This window comes from Oncorhynchus tshawytscha, linkage group LG02, assembly GCF_018296145.1.
Source record: "Oncorhynchus tshawytscha isolate Ot180627B linkage group LG02, Otsh_v2.0, whole genome shotgun sequence".
NCBI classification, from domain to species: domain Eukaryota; kingdom Metazoa; phylum Chordata; class Actinopteri; order Salmoniformes; family Salmonidae; genus Oncorhynchus; species Oncorhynchus tshawytscha.
The window spans coordinates 57,908,276-57,923,293 of record NC_056430.1 but is presented as its reverse complement, the minus strand read 5'-3'; the positions used below and the strand labels follow the sequence as shown (position 1 = coordinate 57,923,293).

Sequence of the window (15,018 nt, the reverse complement as noted above, 5' to 3'; positions counted from 1 at the left end):
TAACAGTATAGCTTCCGTCCCTCTCCTCGCTCCTACCGGGGCTCAAATCAGGAACACAACGACAACAGCCACCACCCTCGAAGCAGCGTTACCCTTGCAGAGCAAGGGGAACAACCACTCCAAGTCTGAGCGAGTGACGTTTGAAACGGTATTAGCGCGCACCCCGTTAACTAGCTAGCCATTTCACATCGGTTACACCAGCCTAATATCGGGAGTTGATAGGCTTGAAGTCATTAACAGCTAGTGCCAGATGCACGAAAGTTCTGTTTGAATGAATGCTTACGAGCCTGCTGCTGCCTACCATCGCTCAGACTGCTCTATCAAATCATAGACTTAGTTATAACATGATAACACACAGAAATACGAGTCTTAGGTCATTAATATGGTCGAATCCGGAAACTATCATCTCGAAAACAAGTCGTTTATTCTTTCAGTGAAATACAGAACCGTTACGTATTTTATCAAACGAGTGGCATCCATAAGTCTAAATATTCCTGTTACATTGCACAACCTTCAATGTTATATCATAATTACGTAAAATTCTTTCAAATTAGGAGGCCCAAAATGTTGCATATACACTAACTCTGCGTGCAATGAACGCAAGAGAAGTGACAGAATTTCACCTGGTTAATATTGCCTGCTAACCTGGATTTCTTTTTGCTGAATATGCAGGTTTTAAAATATATACTTCTGTGTATTGATTTTAAGAAAGGCATTGATGTTTATGGTTAGGTACACATTGGAGCAATGATACACACCGCATCGATTATATGCAACGCAGGACACGCTAGATAAACTAGTAATATCATCAACCATGTGTAGTTAACTAGTGATTATGATTGATTTGTTTTTTTATAAGAGAAGTTTAATATTAGCTAGCAACTATCCTTGGCTTACTGCATTCGCATAACAGGCAGTCTCCTCATGGAGTTCAATGTAATCAGGTGGTTAGAGCATTGGACTAGTTAACTATAAGGTTGCATCCCCCGAGCTGACAAGGTAAAAATCTGTCGTTCTGCCCCTGAACGAGGCAGTTAACCCAAGGTTCCTAGGCCGTCATTGAAAATAAGTGTGTTCTTAGCTGACTTGCCTAGTTAAATTAAGATAAAATAAAGGTGTAAAAAAATAAATAATAATAATAATAATCTGCCAAATCGGTATCCAAAAAAATTTCCGATTGTTATAACTTGAAATTGGCCTTAATTCGGCCATTCTGATTAATCGGTCGACCTTTAGTTAAATTAGTCTAAATATATACTGAACGAAAATATGAACACATGTAAATTGTTGGTCCCATGTTTCATGAGCTGAATTCAAACATCCAATCAATTTTCCATACGCACAAAATACTTATTTCTCTCACGTTTTGTGAATTTATTTCAATTAACTGATTTCCTTATGAACTGCAACTCAGTAAAATCTTTGAAATTGTTGCATGTTATGTTTATTTTTTGTTCAGTGTATCATCGTTAGCACATGGTTTGGAGGGCTCTCAGATATGAATCTTAATCTATATCCTAGAAATAAATGTATGAGGGACATATTCATCTCAACATTAGAGTATTTCTAAATGACTAACAAATATATTTTCATGAGTGAGAAATAAGGTAATATAGTAATACTTAACATCAAGTTCTTATACATCTGTAATTACTTAGATTATTACAATAGCAACATTGGTGTTACATAGAACTTTGGTTATTTTTTTATAATTGCATAATAGAGTAATACCATAGTTATAAATACTCTCAGCTCATTGCTATGCAATTAAAATGCAATTATCAAAATGTTATTTAACAACATGCTAATAAAATGTTGCTCAAAGTAATTTGTTTTATTACATAGGCATAAGAACAGTTTAATGTTAACAAAATATGGATATTAAATGTCGAAAGGGAACACATTTAATACCAGCCTTCTTGAATTAACTACAGCCTAGGTAGGTTGAACATGTTAGTTTGTACTCTGTGTAAACTGTCCCGTTTAAGATGGTATAGTGTGTGTTTGAAACGAGAGCACTTACCATCAGATGAAGAAAACAATGTGTTTCTAAATGTTTTTTTCTGAGCATCCAACTTGCTGTTTGCAAATGGCTTTGAATGTCTCTGCAGTATTTTCAGGTATCATAAAATCAACTGCAGCTTTCAACCTTTTCAGTGGCATGTTGATAGTCATAGTAGTTGAGCGTCACAACTTGGTTATACTTATCTGTAAAAAAATATTAGTTAATTGGTTTGACTTGATTATCTACACCTGAGGCAATGGACATTCCGAAGAATTTCGTCATATAATGAATTGTGTAGATCAAATATGATTTGCTGTCGGATAGTGGAAAAGTATAAGAAATTGTGTGCTCTATTCATTATATTTCTATCTGCAACATGCAGTTCCAGATACAGCCATGCCATTTATTGTTGTCACCGCCAAACAAACTATTTGTTCCTCCCCAAAAATTGTTACTTTACACAAAGCATAGTTTAAAACTAGTTATCCCAGGTCTGCACATAACTAGGTCTCATGCTGGGCTTTAAGTGGTTTTAATTCAAATGTAAAAAATGTACCTCCTACCCCTTTCACCAAAAATAAGGTAAAAAGGTTTAAAAAATAAGGTCTCTGTGTAAATGGGGCTCAACTTATACTCCAAAAGTGAACCCACATCTCCTGCCCTCACCCCACCTAGGGACGAGGAGATCCGGGAGAAGTGTGGTGAGGACGCCGTGCACTACCTTTCCTTCCAGCGCCACATCATCGGCCAGCTGGTGGTTGTTGGGGTTCTGTCTGTGGGCATCGTCCTGCCGGTCAACTTTTCTGGAGACCTTTTGGGTGAGTATGCCATATTTCTATTAATGAAATGTACCTCTTGTTTACCTTTATAAATCCCTTATTAATGAGATCACCTTGTTTTTGTTGCCGTCATGTGAGACTTTGCCGTCATGTGAGACTTTGCATATTAATGTGAACAAAGAAATAAACAATGGTACAACATGAAGATGTATTCCATCAGATTTGCACATAGAAGTAGCATATCTGCTCTCCATTGTACAGTTCGTTTACAAAATCTCCTATGACAACAAAAACACACATGGACCAATCGGTCCTTGTTTTGGGTTTATGATATGCCAAAACGGCATATGTAATTTGCAGTGCCTTCAAAAAGTATCCATACCCCTTGCCTTATTTCACATTTTGTTGTGTTACAGCCTGAAATCAAAATGGAATCCCATCTATACACACTACCCCATAATGAAAAAGGGAAAACATATTTGTAAAACATTTTTCTAAAACATTTTTCTAATGTATTGAAAATTAAATACAGAAGTATTCACACCCCTCAGTCAATACATGTTAGAATCACATTTGGCAGCCATTACAGCTGTGAGTCTTTCTGGGTATGTCTCTAAGAGCTTTGCACCGTTGTATTGTACAGTATTTGCACATTTATTCTTTTTTTTAAAATTCTTCAAGCTCTGCCGAGTTTATTGTTGATCATTGCTAGTCGGCCATTTTCAAGTCTTGCCATAGCCATAAGCCAATTAAAGTCCAAACTGTAACTAGGCCACTGAGGAACATTCAACATCATCTTGGTAAGCAATTACATTATATATTTGGCCTTGTGTTTTAGGTTATTGTCCTAATGTAAGGTGAATTTGTCTCCCAGTGTCTTTTGGAAAGCACTGAACCAGATTTTTCTCTAGGATTTTATCGGTGCTTAGCTCTATTACATTTATTTTTATCCTAAAAAAAAACTCCCTCGCTGATGAAAAGAATACCCATAACATGATGCAGCCACCACAATTCTTGGAAATATGATGTGGTACTCAGTGATATGTTTGGGGCAATTTCTACATAACACAGCACTTTGTATTCAGGACATGAAGTTATTTAAAAAACAATTGTTTTACTTTTACCCCCTTTTCTCCCTAATTTCGTGATATCCAATTGGTAGTTAGTCTTGTCTCATTGCTGCAACTCCCCTATGGACTCAGGAGAGGCGAAGGTCGAGAACCATGCATCCTCCGAAACACGACCCTACCAAGCCGCCCTGTTTCTTGCCAGCTGCACCAAAGCTCCCCGCCATTGGAATCTGTAGCAGTGAAAACACGCTCTCTGGTGAAATGAATCACGCTTCATCATCTGGCAGGCCGACAGACTAATCTGTGTTTGGCAGGTGCCAGGAGAACGCTACCTGCCCAAATGCGTAGTTCCAACTGTTAAGTTTGGTGGAGGAGGAATAATGGTCTGGGCTGTTGTTTCATGGTTCGGGCTAGGCCCCTTAGTTCCAGTGAAGGGAGATCTTAACACTACAGCATACAATGACATTCCAACTTTGTGGCAAAAGTTTGGGGAAGGCCCTTTCCTGTTTCAGCATGATAATGCCCCCGTGCACAAAGCGAGGTCCATACAGAAAGGGTTTGTCGAGATCGGTGTGGAATAACTTCACTGGCCTGCAGAGCCCTGACTTCAACCCCATCAAACACCTTTGGGATAAATTGGAACGCCGACTGCGAGCCAGGCCTAATCGCCCAACATCAGTGGCTGAATGGAAGCAAGTCCCCGACACAATGTTCCAACATCTAATGGAAAGCCTTTCCAGAAGAGTGGAGGCTGTTATAGCAGCAAAGGAGGGACCAACTCCATGTTAATGCTCATGATTTTGGAACGAAATCTGTTAGGTTGTATTCTGAGGCAGACTACTTTATTTTAGTTGACTATCATAGCTAAATTGCTACAAGAAAGTTTATTTAAGTTGGCTAACAGACTAAGTACAGATAATATAAGTACTTAAAGGAAATGTTACAAGAAAATGTCTATATACATTGTTCTCTTTTTGTCACCAGAAAATAATGCATACAGCTTTGGGCGGACCACTATAGCAAACCTAAAGTCTGGGTAGGTACATTTTTTTTTATAACACGCTTTTGTTATGTTGTTGGATATTAAACCAATGGCATTATTTGAAAAGAAAGAATGATAGGTAGTTACGGAAAATCCCAGGGGGCAAAACTAGTTGCAATGACTTTATTAAGTATTTTGGTACATCATGATCAGATGACTGTATACTGTTTAATGTTTTTAGACATCTTTTAAACAACATATTTATCAAATCTCTTCTGCGTTTTCTCAGGACTAACCTCTTGTGGCTCCACACTTCGTTTGCATTCATATACCTGCTTCTGACTGTGTACAGCATGAGACGACACACGTCCAAGATGCATTACAAGGAGGACGACCTGGTAAAGTTTATTTGATTTATTTATTTATCCATAGTCAAATTCAGATGAATGCAATGTCCACTTAATCATGGGCTACTATAGAAACATTTGGAATGTAATAGTTATGAAGTACAGTACATGGCAACATCTGGTTAACAGATGTGTTATTTTCAGCAGTCATAAATCAAAGCATATGCTCTTTTCCAGGTGAAACGTACTTTATTTATCAATGGGATCTCCAAATATGCCGAAGAGGTCCACATAAAACAACACTTTCAGTAAGCATTTCTCTGGTTTCATTTATGGTCAGACATCAATCAGCAAGGCATTGGCTTGCACCTGCATGTGTGGTCAATCAATGCTGACCCCACAGTAGAATGTACATCATTGATAAACATGAGCAATAACGACTGTAAAATAAATAATTCAAATACTGTATGCAAACAAAAATGTGAACTTATTTTATACTTAAACAAAATCTCTTTCTCTGAACAATTGCATTAATAAGCAATATTTTTTTCTGAAAAAAGGGGTCAACATGATATACACCCATAAAGACTCTTTTATAAATAAGCTAGTCAAAAGATTAGTATGTGGTCCCATATTCCTAGCATGCAGTGAACTACATCAAGCTTGTGACCCTACCAACTTTTTGGATGCATTTCAGATTGTGTTGTGCCCAATATAAATTAATGGTAAGTGATGTGTTGTCATTTTGTCATCACTTTTATTGTAAATAAGAATAGATGTTTCTAAACATTACCATTAAATGGGAAGATTAGCATGTCTTTGGGGTATGATCTTTGAACCTCAAACTTTCTCTCTCATTATTCACGATTCATTCAGGATTATCTGTAAACATGTTAGCTTCCACATTATTGTAGAAGTGTTTAGAAAAATATATTCTTATTTACAATGAAAGTGACTCCAAAATGACACAGTACATTATTTACCATTTCATTTATATTTGGCATAAAATAATCTTAAACACAAAAAAACTAAATTCAAACACAGAAAAAAACTAAATGCAAACACAAAAAAAACTAAACACCAGTCTCAACATCAACAGTGAAGAGGTGACTCCGGGATGCTGGCTTCTAGGCAGAGTTGCAACGAAGCCTTATCTCAGACTGGCCAATAAAAATAAAAGATAGGCAAAAGAACTGGACAGAGAAACTCTGTCTAGAAGGCCAGCATCCCGGAGTCGCCTCTTCTCTGTTGACGTTGAGACTTGTGTTTTGCGGGTACTATTTTAATGAAGCTGCCAGTTGACTTGAGGCGTCTGTTTTTCAAACTAGACAAATGTACTTGTCCTCTTGCTCAGTTGTGCACCGGGGCCTCCCACTCCTCTTTCTTTTCTGGTTAGTGCCTGTTTGCGCTGTTTTGTGAAGGGAGTAGTACACAGCGTTGTACGAGATCTTCAGTTTCTTGGCAATTTCTCGCAAGGAATAGCCTTTATTTCTCAGAACAAGAATAGACTGACGAGTTTCAGAAGAAAGTTATTTGTTTCTGGCCATTTTGAGCTTGTAATCGAACCCGCAAATGTTGATGCTGCTCCAGATACTCAACTAATCTATAAAGGCCATTTTTATTCCTTCTTTAATCAGGACAACAGTTTTCAGTTTTGCTAACATAATTGCAAAAGGGGTTTCTATTGAACAATTAGCCTTTTAAAATGATAAACTTTGATTAGCTAACACAACGTGCCATTGGAACACAGGAGTGATGATTTCTGATAATGGGCCTCTCTACGCCTATGTAGATATTCCATAAGAAATCTGCTGTTTCCAGCTACGATAGTCATTTACAAAATGAACAATGTCTACCCTGTTTTTCTGATCTATTTGATGTTATTTTAATTTACTTTTCTTTCAAAAACAAGGACATTCCGTAATGACTTTTGAATTGTAGTGTACATGTAAATATCTCATGGCTCAAAGTTGAAGAGAGATAGACTTCATCACTCCCTATTTTTGTAAGAGGTGTTAACAAGCTGAAGGTACTGAGCTGTCTATTTAAAATACTAGCCCACAGCTCAGACACCCATGCATACCCCACAAGACATGCCACCAAAGGTCTCTTCACAATCCCAATGTCAAGAACAGACTATGGGAGGTGCACAAAACTACATAGAGCCATAACTACATGGAACTATTCCACATCAGGTAACTGATGCAAGCAGTAGAATCAGATGATTAAAAAAACAGAATAAAAATACACCTAATGGAACAGCAGGGACTGTGAAGAGACACACACACAGGCACAGACATACATACACATAAGACACACACTCTACAACATGTACACATGGATGTTGTATTGTAAATATGTGACAGTGGAGTAGTGGCCTGAGGGAACACACTAAATGTATGGCGTGAAGTGTTATGAAATGTAATGTCATGTAATATTTTAAATTGTATATAACTGCCTAAATGTTGCTGGTCCTCAGGAAGAGTAGCTGGTGCCTTGGCAGTAGCTAATGGGGATCCTTAATAAATACAAATACCAACATAATTTCCCACATTTTTTAGCATAATATATAGCTCAGTTTTTTTAATTGTTTATTTTCTACAGTCATTATTGCTCATCTTTATCAAGGGGGTCAATAATTCCAGACCCCACTGTATGTGCCTTCAGAAAGTATTCATACCCTTTGACTTATTCCACATTTTATTGTGTTATGGTATTAATTCAAAATGGATTAAAATAAAACAAGTCTCACCCATCCACACACAATACCCCATAATTGACAGTGAGAACATGTTTTTAGAAAGATTTGCAAATGTATTGAAATCTCATTAACGTAGGTATTCACACCCCGTTGCTATGATGCTCCAAATTGAGCTCAGGCGCATCCAATTTCCTTTGGTCATCCTTGAGCTGTTACTACAACCTGATTGGAGTCCACCTGTGGCTGATTCAATTGTTTGGACCTAATTTAGAAACACCTGACTATATAAGGTCCCACAGTTGACAATGCATGTCAGAGCAGAAATCTTGCCATGATGTCCAAGGAGCTGCCCGTAGATATGAGATTGAATTGTGATGAAGCATACAGTATATCTGGGGAAATTCCTCACTAAGGACTCAAAGTTAATGAACAGATGTATTATCACAGCCGGAGAGTTTACAACAAACTTAATACTCAAAATACAAGTCTGTCAGAAGCTCTGAAGAGATGCTCTCCCTTCAGCACTCTTTATACTCGTGCACAAACTGGGCGTCTCTGCTCTCAGGGTGCAATAGGCTGATCATGACCTTGCACACACAGTTTCTAGGCGTTGGGCCAAAGTAACAATGTGTTCCCTTCTTTCTGTTCTTCAATCAGTCCCTTCCCTGAGAGCAGAACATCCTAACACAATAACAAGAAACAACACGCTACATGTAGTCACACATTTGCAGACACAGAGGACGCTAAACATTTCCACTACAAAAGATCGAAAACAATTTCTACAGTGTTGAAAGTTCCCAAGAGCAATTTCCCATCATATGGAACTACCCAGCTGTCTGTCCATAAGCATAAGGCAAAATATCCTGTGGTCTGACGAGACCAAAATTGAACTACTTGGCCTGAATGCACAACACAATGTCTGGAGAAAGACAGGGGTTTAGCTGTGGCTGGTTAACACCATCCCTACTGGGAAGCATGATGGTGGCAGCAGCTTGCTTTGGGGATGTGTTATAGCGGCAGGGGGGACTGTGAGACTGGTAAGGATAGAGGAAACGAAGAATAGAACCAAATACATGCAAATGCTTGAGAATTAAAACCGGTGCGATGATTTTACGTTCCAACAGGACAATGACCCCAAGCATACAGCCAAAGCAATGCTGGAATGGCTTTAGAACAAGAATGTGAAAGTCCTTGAGTGTCCCAAGGCAAAGCCCAGACTTTAATACTATTGAAAATCTGTGGAAATACTTTAATTTTACTGTTCAATGCCGCTACCCATCTGATTTATCGGAGCTTGAGAAAATATGCAACGAAGAATGGGAGAAAATCCCCAAATCCAGATGTGCAAAGCTGATACAAGATGACTCAAAGCTGTAGTCATGGCCAAAGGTGCTTCTACAAAGTATTGACTCGGGTGTGAATTCTTATGTAAATTACATATTTCTGTATTTTTTTAATACATTTGCAAACCTGTTTTCACTTTGTCATTATGGGTTATTATTGTGTGTAGATAGATGGGTGAGAATTTTTCTTTAAATCCATTTTGAATTCAGGCTGTAATGCAACAACATGTGGAATAAGCCAAGGGGTATGAATACTTTCTGAAGGCACTATGTGGGAATTGGGTGAAGATCAGTGATGTAAAGTACTTAAGTAAAAATACTTTAAAGTACTACAGGTTTTACATAGTTTTTTGGGATATACAGTTGAAGTCGGAAGTTTACATACACTTAGGTTGGAGTCAATAAAACTTGTTTTTCAACCACTCCACAAATTTCTTGTAAACCAACTAGTTTTGGCAAGTCAGTTCGGACATCTACTTTGTGCATGACACACGTAATTTTTCCAACAATTGTTTACTGACATATTATTTCACTTATTATTCATTGTCACAATTCCAGTGTGTCAGAAGTTTACATACATGACATTGACTGTTTCTTTAAACAGCTTGGAAAATTCCAGATAATGATGTCATGGCTTTAGAAGTTTCTGATAGGCTAATTGACATCATTTGAGTCAATTGGAGGTGTACCTGTGGATGTATTTCATGGCCTATCTTCAAACTCGGTGCCTCTTTGCTTGACATCATGGGGAAATCAAAAGAAATCAGCCAAGACCTCCAAAAAGAAATTGTAGACCTCCACAAGTCTGGTTAAACCTTGGGAGCAACTTCCAAACACTTGATGGGCCACGTTTATCTGTACAAACAATAGTACGCAAGGATACACACCATGGACCATGCATCTGTCATTCCGCTCAGGAAGGAGACGCGTTCTGTCTCCTAGAGATGAACGTACTTTGGTGCGAAAAGTGATAATCAATCCCAGAACAACAGCAAAGGACCTTGTGAAGATGCTGGAGGAAACAGGTGCAAACGTATCTATATCCACAGTAAAACGAGTCCTATATCGACATAACCTGAAAGGCCGCTCAGTAAGGAAGAAGCCACTGCTTTAAAACCGCCCTAAAAAGCCAGACTACGGTTTGCAACTGCACATGGGGACAAAGATCATACTTTTTGGAGAAATGTCCTCTGGTCTGATGAAATAAAAATATAACCTTTTGGCCATAATGACCATTTTGTCGAGCCGAAGAGCCCCATCCCAACCGTGAAGCATGGGGGTGGCAGCATCATGTTGTGGGAGTGCTTTGCTGCAGGAGGGACTGGTGCACTTCACAAAATAGATGGCATCATGAGGCAGGAAAATTATGTGGATATATTGAAGCAACATCTCAAGACATCAGTCAGGAAGTGAAAGCTTGGTCGCAAAAGGGTCTTCCAAATGGACATTGACCCCAAGCATACTTCCAAGTTGTGGCAAAATGGCTTAAGGACAACAAAGTCAAAGTATTGGAGTGGCTATCACAAAGCCCAGACCTCAATCCTATAGAAAATGTGTGGTTAGAACTGAAAAAGCGTGTGCGAGCAAGGAGGCCTACAAATCTGACTCAGTTACACCAGCTCTGTCAGGAGGAATGGGCCAAAATTCACACAATTTATTGTGGGAAGCTTATGGAAGGCTACCTGAAACGTTTGGCCAAGGTTAAACAATTTAAAGGCAATGCTACCAAATACTAATTGTGTATGTAAACTTCTGACCCACTGGGAATGTGATGAAAGAAATAAAAGATTAAATTAATAATTCTCTCTACTATTATTCTGACATTTCACATTCTTAAAATGAAATGGTGATCCTAACTGACCTAAGACGGGAATTTTTACTAGGATTAATTGTCAGGAATTGTGTTGAAATGTATTTGGCTCAGGTGTATGTAAACTTCCAACTTCAAATGTATGTACTTTACTATTTATATTTTTTTCTACTTTTACTCCATAACATTCCTAAAGAAAATAGTGTACTTTTTACTCCATACCTTTTCCCTGATACCCAAAAGTACTTATTACATTTTGAATGGTTCTGACTTCTAAACTTGAAAACATGAAACATCCTTTTTCATCTCACAGAGAGAAAGAGGAATGTAGAACGTTTACATTGTCACAATATGTTATTGTTAGACATCAGGGATCCTATGGAAAGGAGAAGTGCCACAATCTGGTACAAGTCAACAGGACAGCTATGAGAGGGAGGAGTGAGGAATTTGGGCTGTGGTCAGATGAAGTGAGGAGGAACAGATCACTCAAGTTTTGTCTAGCAACAGAGGTGTATTGGCTGTTCAGATATGTAAGGAGGAGACTCTGCATAGGAGGAAGAGTTAAATACCAGTGCTTGTGTGAATGTCTTTGTCTGTTCAGCTGTCTGACCCATTGGGTGAATCAACTTGGTTTGAGCTTTTCATAGTTGTCCGTCAGTTTTTACCCTGTTATTTAGAACCTAACACAGGAAAATGATATAATTCACACACTTATCAAGAGACCATCCCTACGCCTCTGATCTGGCAGACTCACTAAACACAAATGCTTCATTTGTAAATGATGTCTGAGTGTTGGAGTGTTCCCCTGGCGATCTGTAAATTAAAAAAACAAGATAATCGTGCCATCTGGTTTTCTTAATATGAAAAATTGTCACTGCATTTGTAAGATCACTGACTTTATCAACTCTCATTATAGTATGGTAATTGTTTTATTTTCTCTCCATTGTCACACAGACAAGCCTATGAGAACTGCACTGTTCTTGATGCTCGAATCTGCTACAACGTAGCCAAACTCATGTCCCTGAATGCTGAGAGGTGAGACTTTACCTGCTGTTCACCAATTATGTTCATTCTCACTTTCCTTTAGCGTGCGTCATCACAATTTCAGCCCCCAACATATCAAACCCTCACTACATAAAATGGCATCGCTTGACAAAATTGTACAGATGTATGATTGTAGGACAGCCCCTGAAGTGACTCTTTACACTGTATGCAAAGATTTCCTTTGTGTTGTCTTAAGAATTCAGCCTTCTCTGTGTTGCTCTCCACATCCCTCATTCTGTCGTCTTTATATCCTGCGGGTCTGATGGGAAGTTAACTCAACACTAATGCTATTGGTCAACAACTCAGATTTTGAATCCAAACAAGTCAGATACTTATTTTTTTTTAATTCTTAGATTCGTTCTCTTTCTCTTTTGTTCCTGACCTGCGTTGGTGAAATATACACAGTCTTTCTACCTCTCTCTCCCCCAAATGCTATGGGACATGGCACAAGCCATGACTTCTCTCTCGTTCCCGGTCTGATCATACCTAGGATAAGGCCTTGTAACTTAAGGTTATGCCTTGTATGATTTTATCATTTATTTTACAATAATATTACATATTTTTGCCTTTGATAGACAACTCAGACCTTTCTTGAAAACCTATTACTGTAACTCAACTATAATTTGTTGAGTATTGTTAAATCATCTTTATGGAGTCAAAAACATTTTAATAGGCTAATTACATAGTTTTATCACCGGTCACATGTGAGGTATCTATTATATAGCCTATGTTAAATATTACTTTTAATTTGATCACTCTTTTGTTGCTGAGATTTTCCTGCGCTGCAATGCAAATGAGTGATTTACATAATTTCACTTAAAACCCATGGTTATATTATCAGTATTCCACTTTACATGTAGCCTCATTTTGACCAGCGATCAAGCAACATGATGGACTAAATGGACAAATCCTGTTTCTGCAGGATTCTTTTGCTGCGACAATACAGGTCTAATTAAGATCATACATCTGTAGTTACAGTAGAACAACTCCAGGTGGAATTTACTCCTGCCATTTTTGAAGGGAAGAAAAGCCCCCCATATTTTGTTGTTGATCAGACATAGACATAATACATTAATTAAACTCATCACCTCCTCACTCTCAACAAATGGGTCAAGGCAAGTGTAAGGTCCATAAAATAGTGTTTGAATTGTATATGGAGACGCAGGGTTGAGGAGTAACTACATGTGGAGTAACTAAACCTTAACCCTTACTTTAACCATTCAGAGTGTGGTGTAAAATAGTGGTGTAAAGTACTTAAGTATAAATACTTAAAATTACTTTTACTTCATACATTTTCCCTGACACCCAAAAGTGGAAAGTTTTGCTTTGCTTCTTGAAAATCCTATATCTTGAAAAGGTATCACAGGTCAACTACAAGTCAGTATTCAACATCTATCCATGTCTGAGGACGTTGGGAGATAACATGGAAACCAGCAGCTAAGGGCAACAGTGAGTGCTGTTACCATCAAGTAGGCTTTGGTTTTGCTAGGGTGTTGTGAATGGGGATGGCGGATGGGCTTCTGTCTCTGGTTCCAAAGGTTGCATGTTCGAATCCATCGATAGAAAGTTGTTTTTGATATTTTTGTTTTAAGTATATTCCAAACCTTAACCATTCTGAGTTAATGCCTAAACTTAGATTACTTTATGGAGTTTGGGTAATCCAAAAGTTACTTTACTGGTTTATATTTTTGGTTAGGTAACTAGTAACTGTAAATGATTACATTGATAAAATAACCTACCCAACCCTGTAGACACACCGCTTTTGTTTAAAGTTTGCAACAGTGTCCATAACTGTGACTAAGACATGTTATCTGTGTGACCTATACAATATCGCAGGAGAGGGGCCTTGTTTTTTAGGCCTGTGAGTTCTGATGACAGAAGTAGCCCTTGATGACTCAGCAGTGGCCATCTTGATCTCCTCCTACTCGCCCACTGGTGCTAAACACTATTGATCTCCAGTGGCTGGAGAAATCTTCCATGCTGCTGGAATTGATTGCCAAAGTTATGGGTCGGAATCCACTTACCCGAAGACTTGAGACTTACTTTGTGTGTTGTACAGTACATGTCAAAAGTTTGGACAGACCTACTCATTCCAGGGTTTTCTTTATTTGTACTATTTTCTACATTGTAGAATAATAGTGAAGACACAAAAACTATGAAATAACACACATGGAATCATGTAGTAACCAAAAAAGTGTTAAACTAATTATTCAAATCAGCCACCCTTTGCACAGTATTAGCATTCTCTCAACCAGCTTCATGAGGTAGTCACCTGGAATACATTTCAATTAACAGGTGTGCCTTGTTAAGTTAATTTGTGGAATATCTTTCCTTCTTAATGCGCTTGAGCTAATTAGTTGTGTTGTGACAAGGTAAGGGGGGAATACAGAAGATAGCCCTATTTGGTAAAAGACCAAGTCCATATTATGGCAAGAACAGCTCAAATAAGCAAAGACAAACGACAGTCTATCATTACTTTAAGACATGGTCAGTCAATCTGGAAAATGTCAAGAACTTTTCAAGTTTCTTAAAGTGCAGTCGTAAAAGCCATCAAGTGCTATGATGAAACTGTCTATGATGACCGCCACAGGAAAGGAAGACCCAGAGTTAACTGCACCTCAGATTGCAGACCCACATTTTTCAGAGTTCAAGTAACAGACACATCTCAACATCAACTGTTAAGAGGAGACTGCATCAATCAGACCTTCATGGTCAAATTGCTGCAAAGAAACCACTACTAAAGGACACCAATAAGAAGAGACTTGCTTGGGCCAAGAAACACGAGCAATGGACATCAGACCGGTGGAAACTTGTCCTTTGGTCTGATGAGTCCAAATTTGAGATTTTTGGTTCCAACCGCCGTGTCTTTGTGAGACACAGAGTAGGTGAATGGATGATCTCCACTTGTGTGGTTCCTACCATGAAGCACAGATGAGG

The 15,018-nt window shown here is 38.3% G+C and overlaps 1 protein-coding gene across 4 annotated transcripts in view; it reads left to right on the top strand.

The window, feature by feature from the left end:
* LOC112266500 (CSC1-like protein 2) overlaps nt 1-15,018 on the top strand; it is a 97,736-nt gene that overhangs the window by 49,059 nt on the left and 33,659 nt on the right. For all 4 annotated transcript variants that reach the window (XM_024444017.2, XM_024444037.2, XM_024444026.2 and 1 more), the window contains 5 exons: nt 2,681-2,823; nt 4,839-4,890; nt 5,126-5,234; nt 5,421-5,491; nt 11,992-12,072. In XM_024444017.2, the coding sequence (XP_024299785.1) occupies nt 2,681-2,823; nt 4,839-4,890; nt 5,126-5,234; nt 5,421-5,491; nt 11,992-12,072 (456 nt within the window). The remainder of the gene's footprint in view (nt 1-2,680; nt 2,824-4,838; nt 4,891-5,125; nt 5,235-5,420; nt 5,492-11,991; nt 12,073-15,018) is intronic.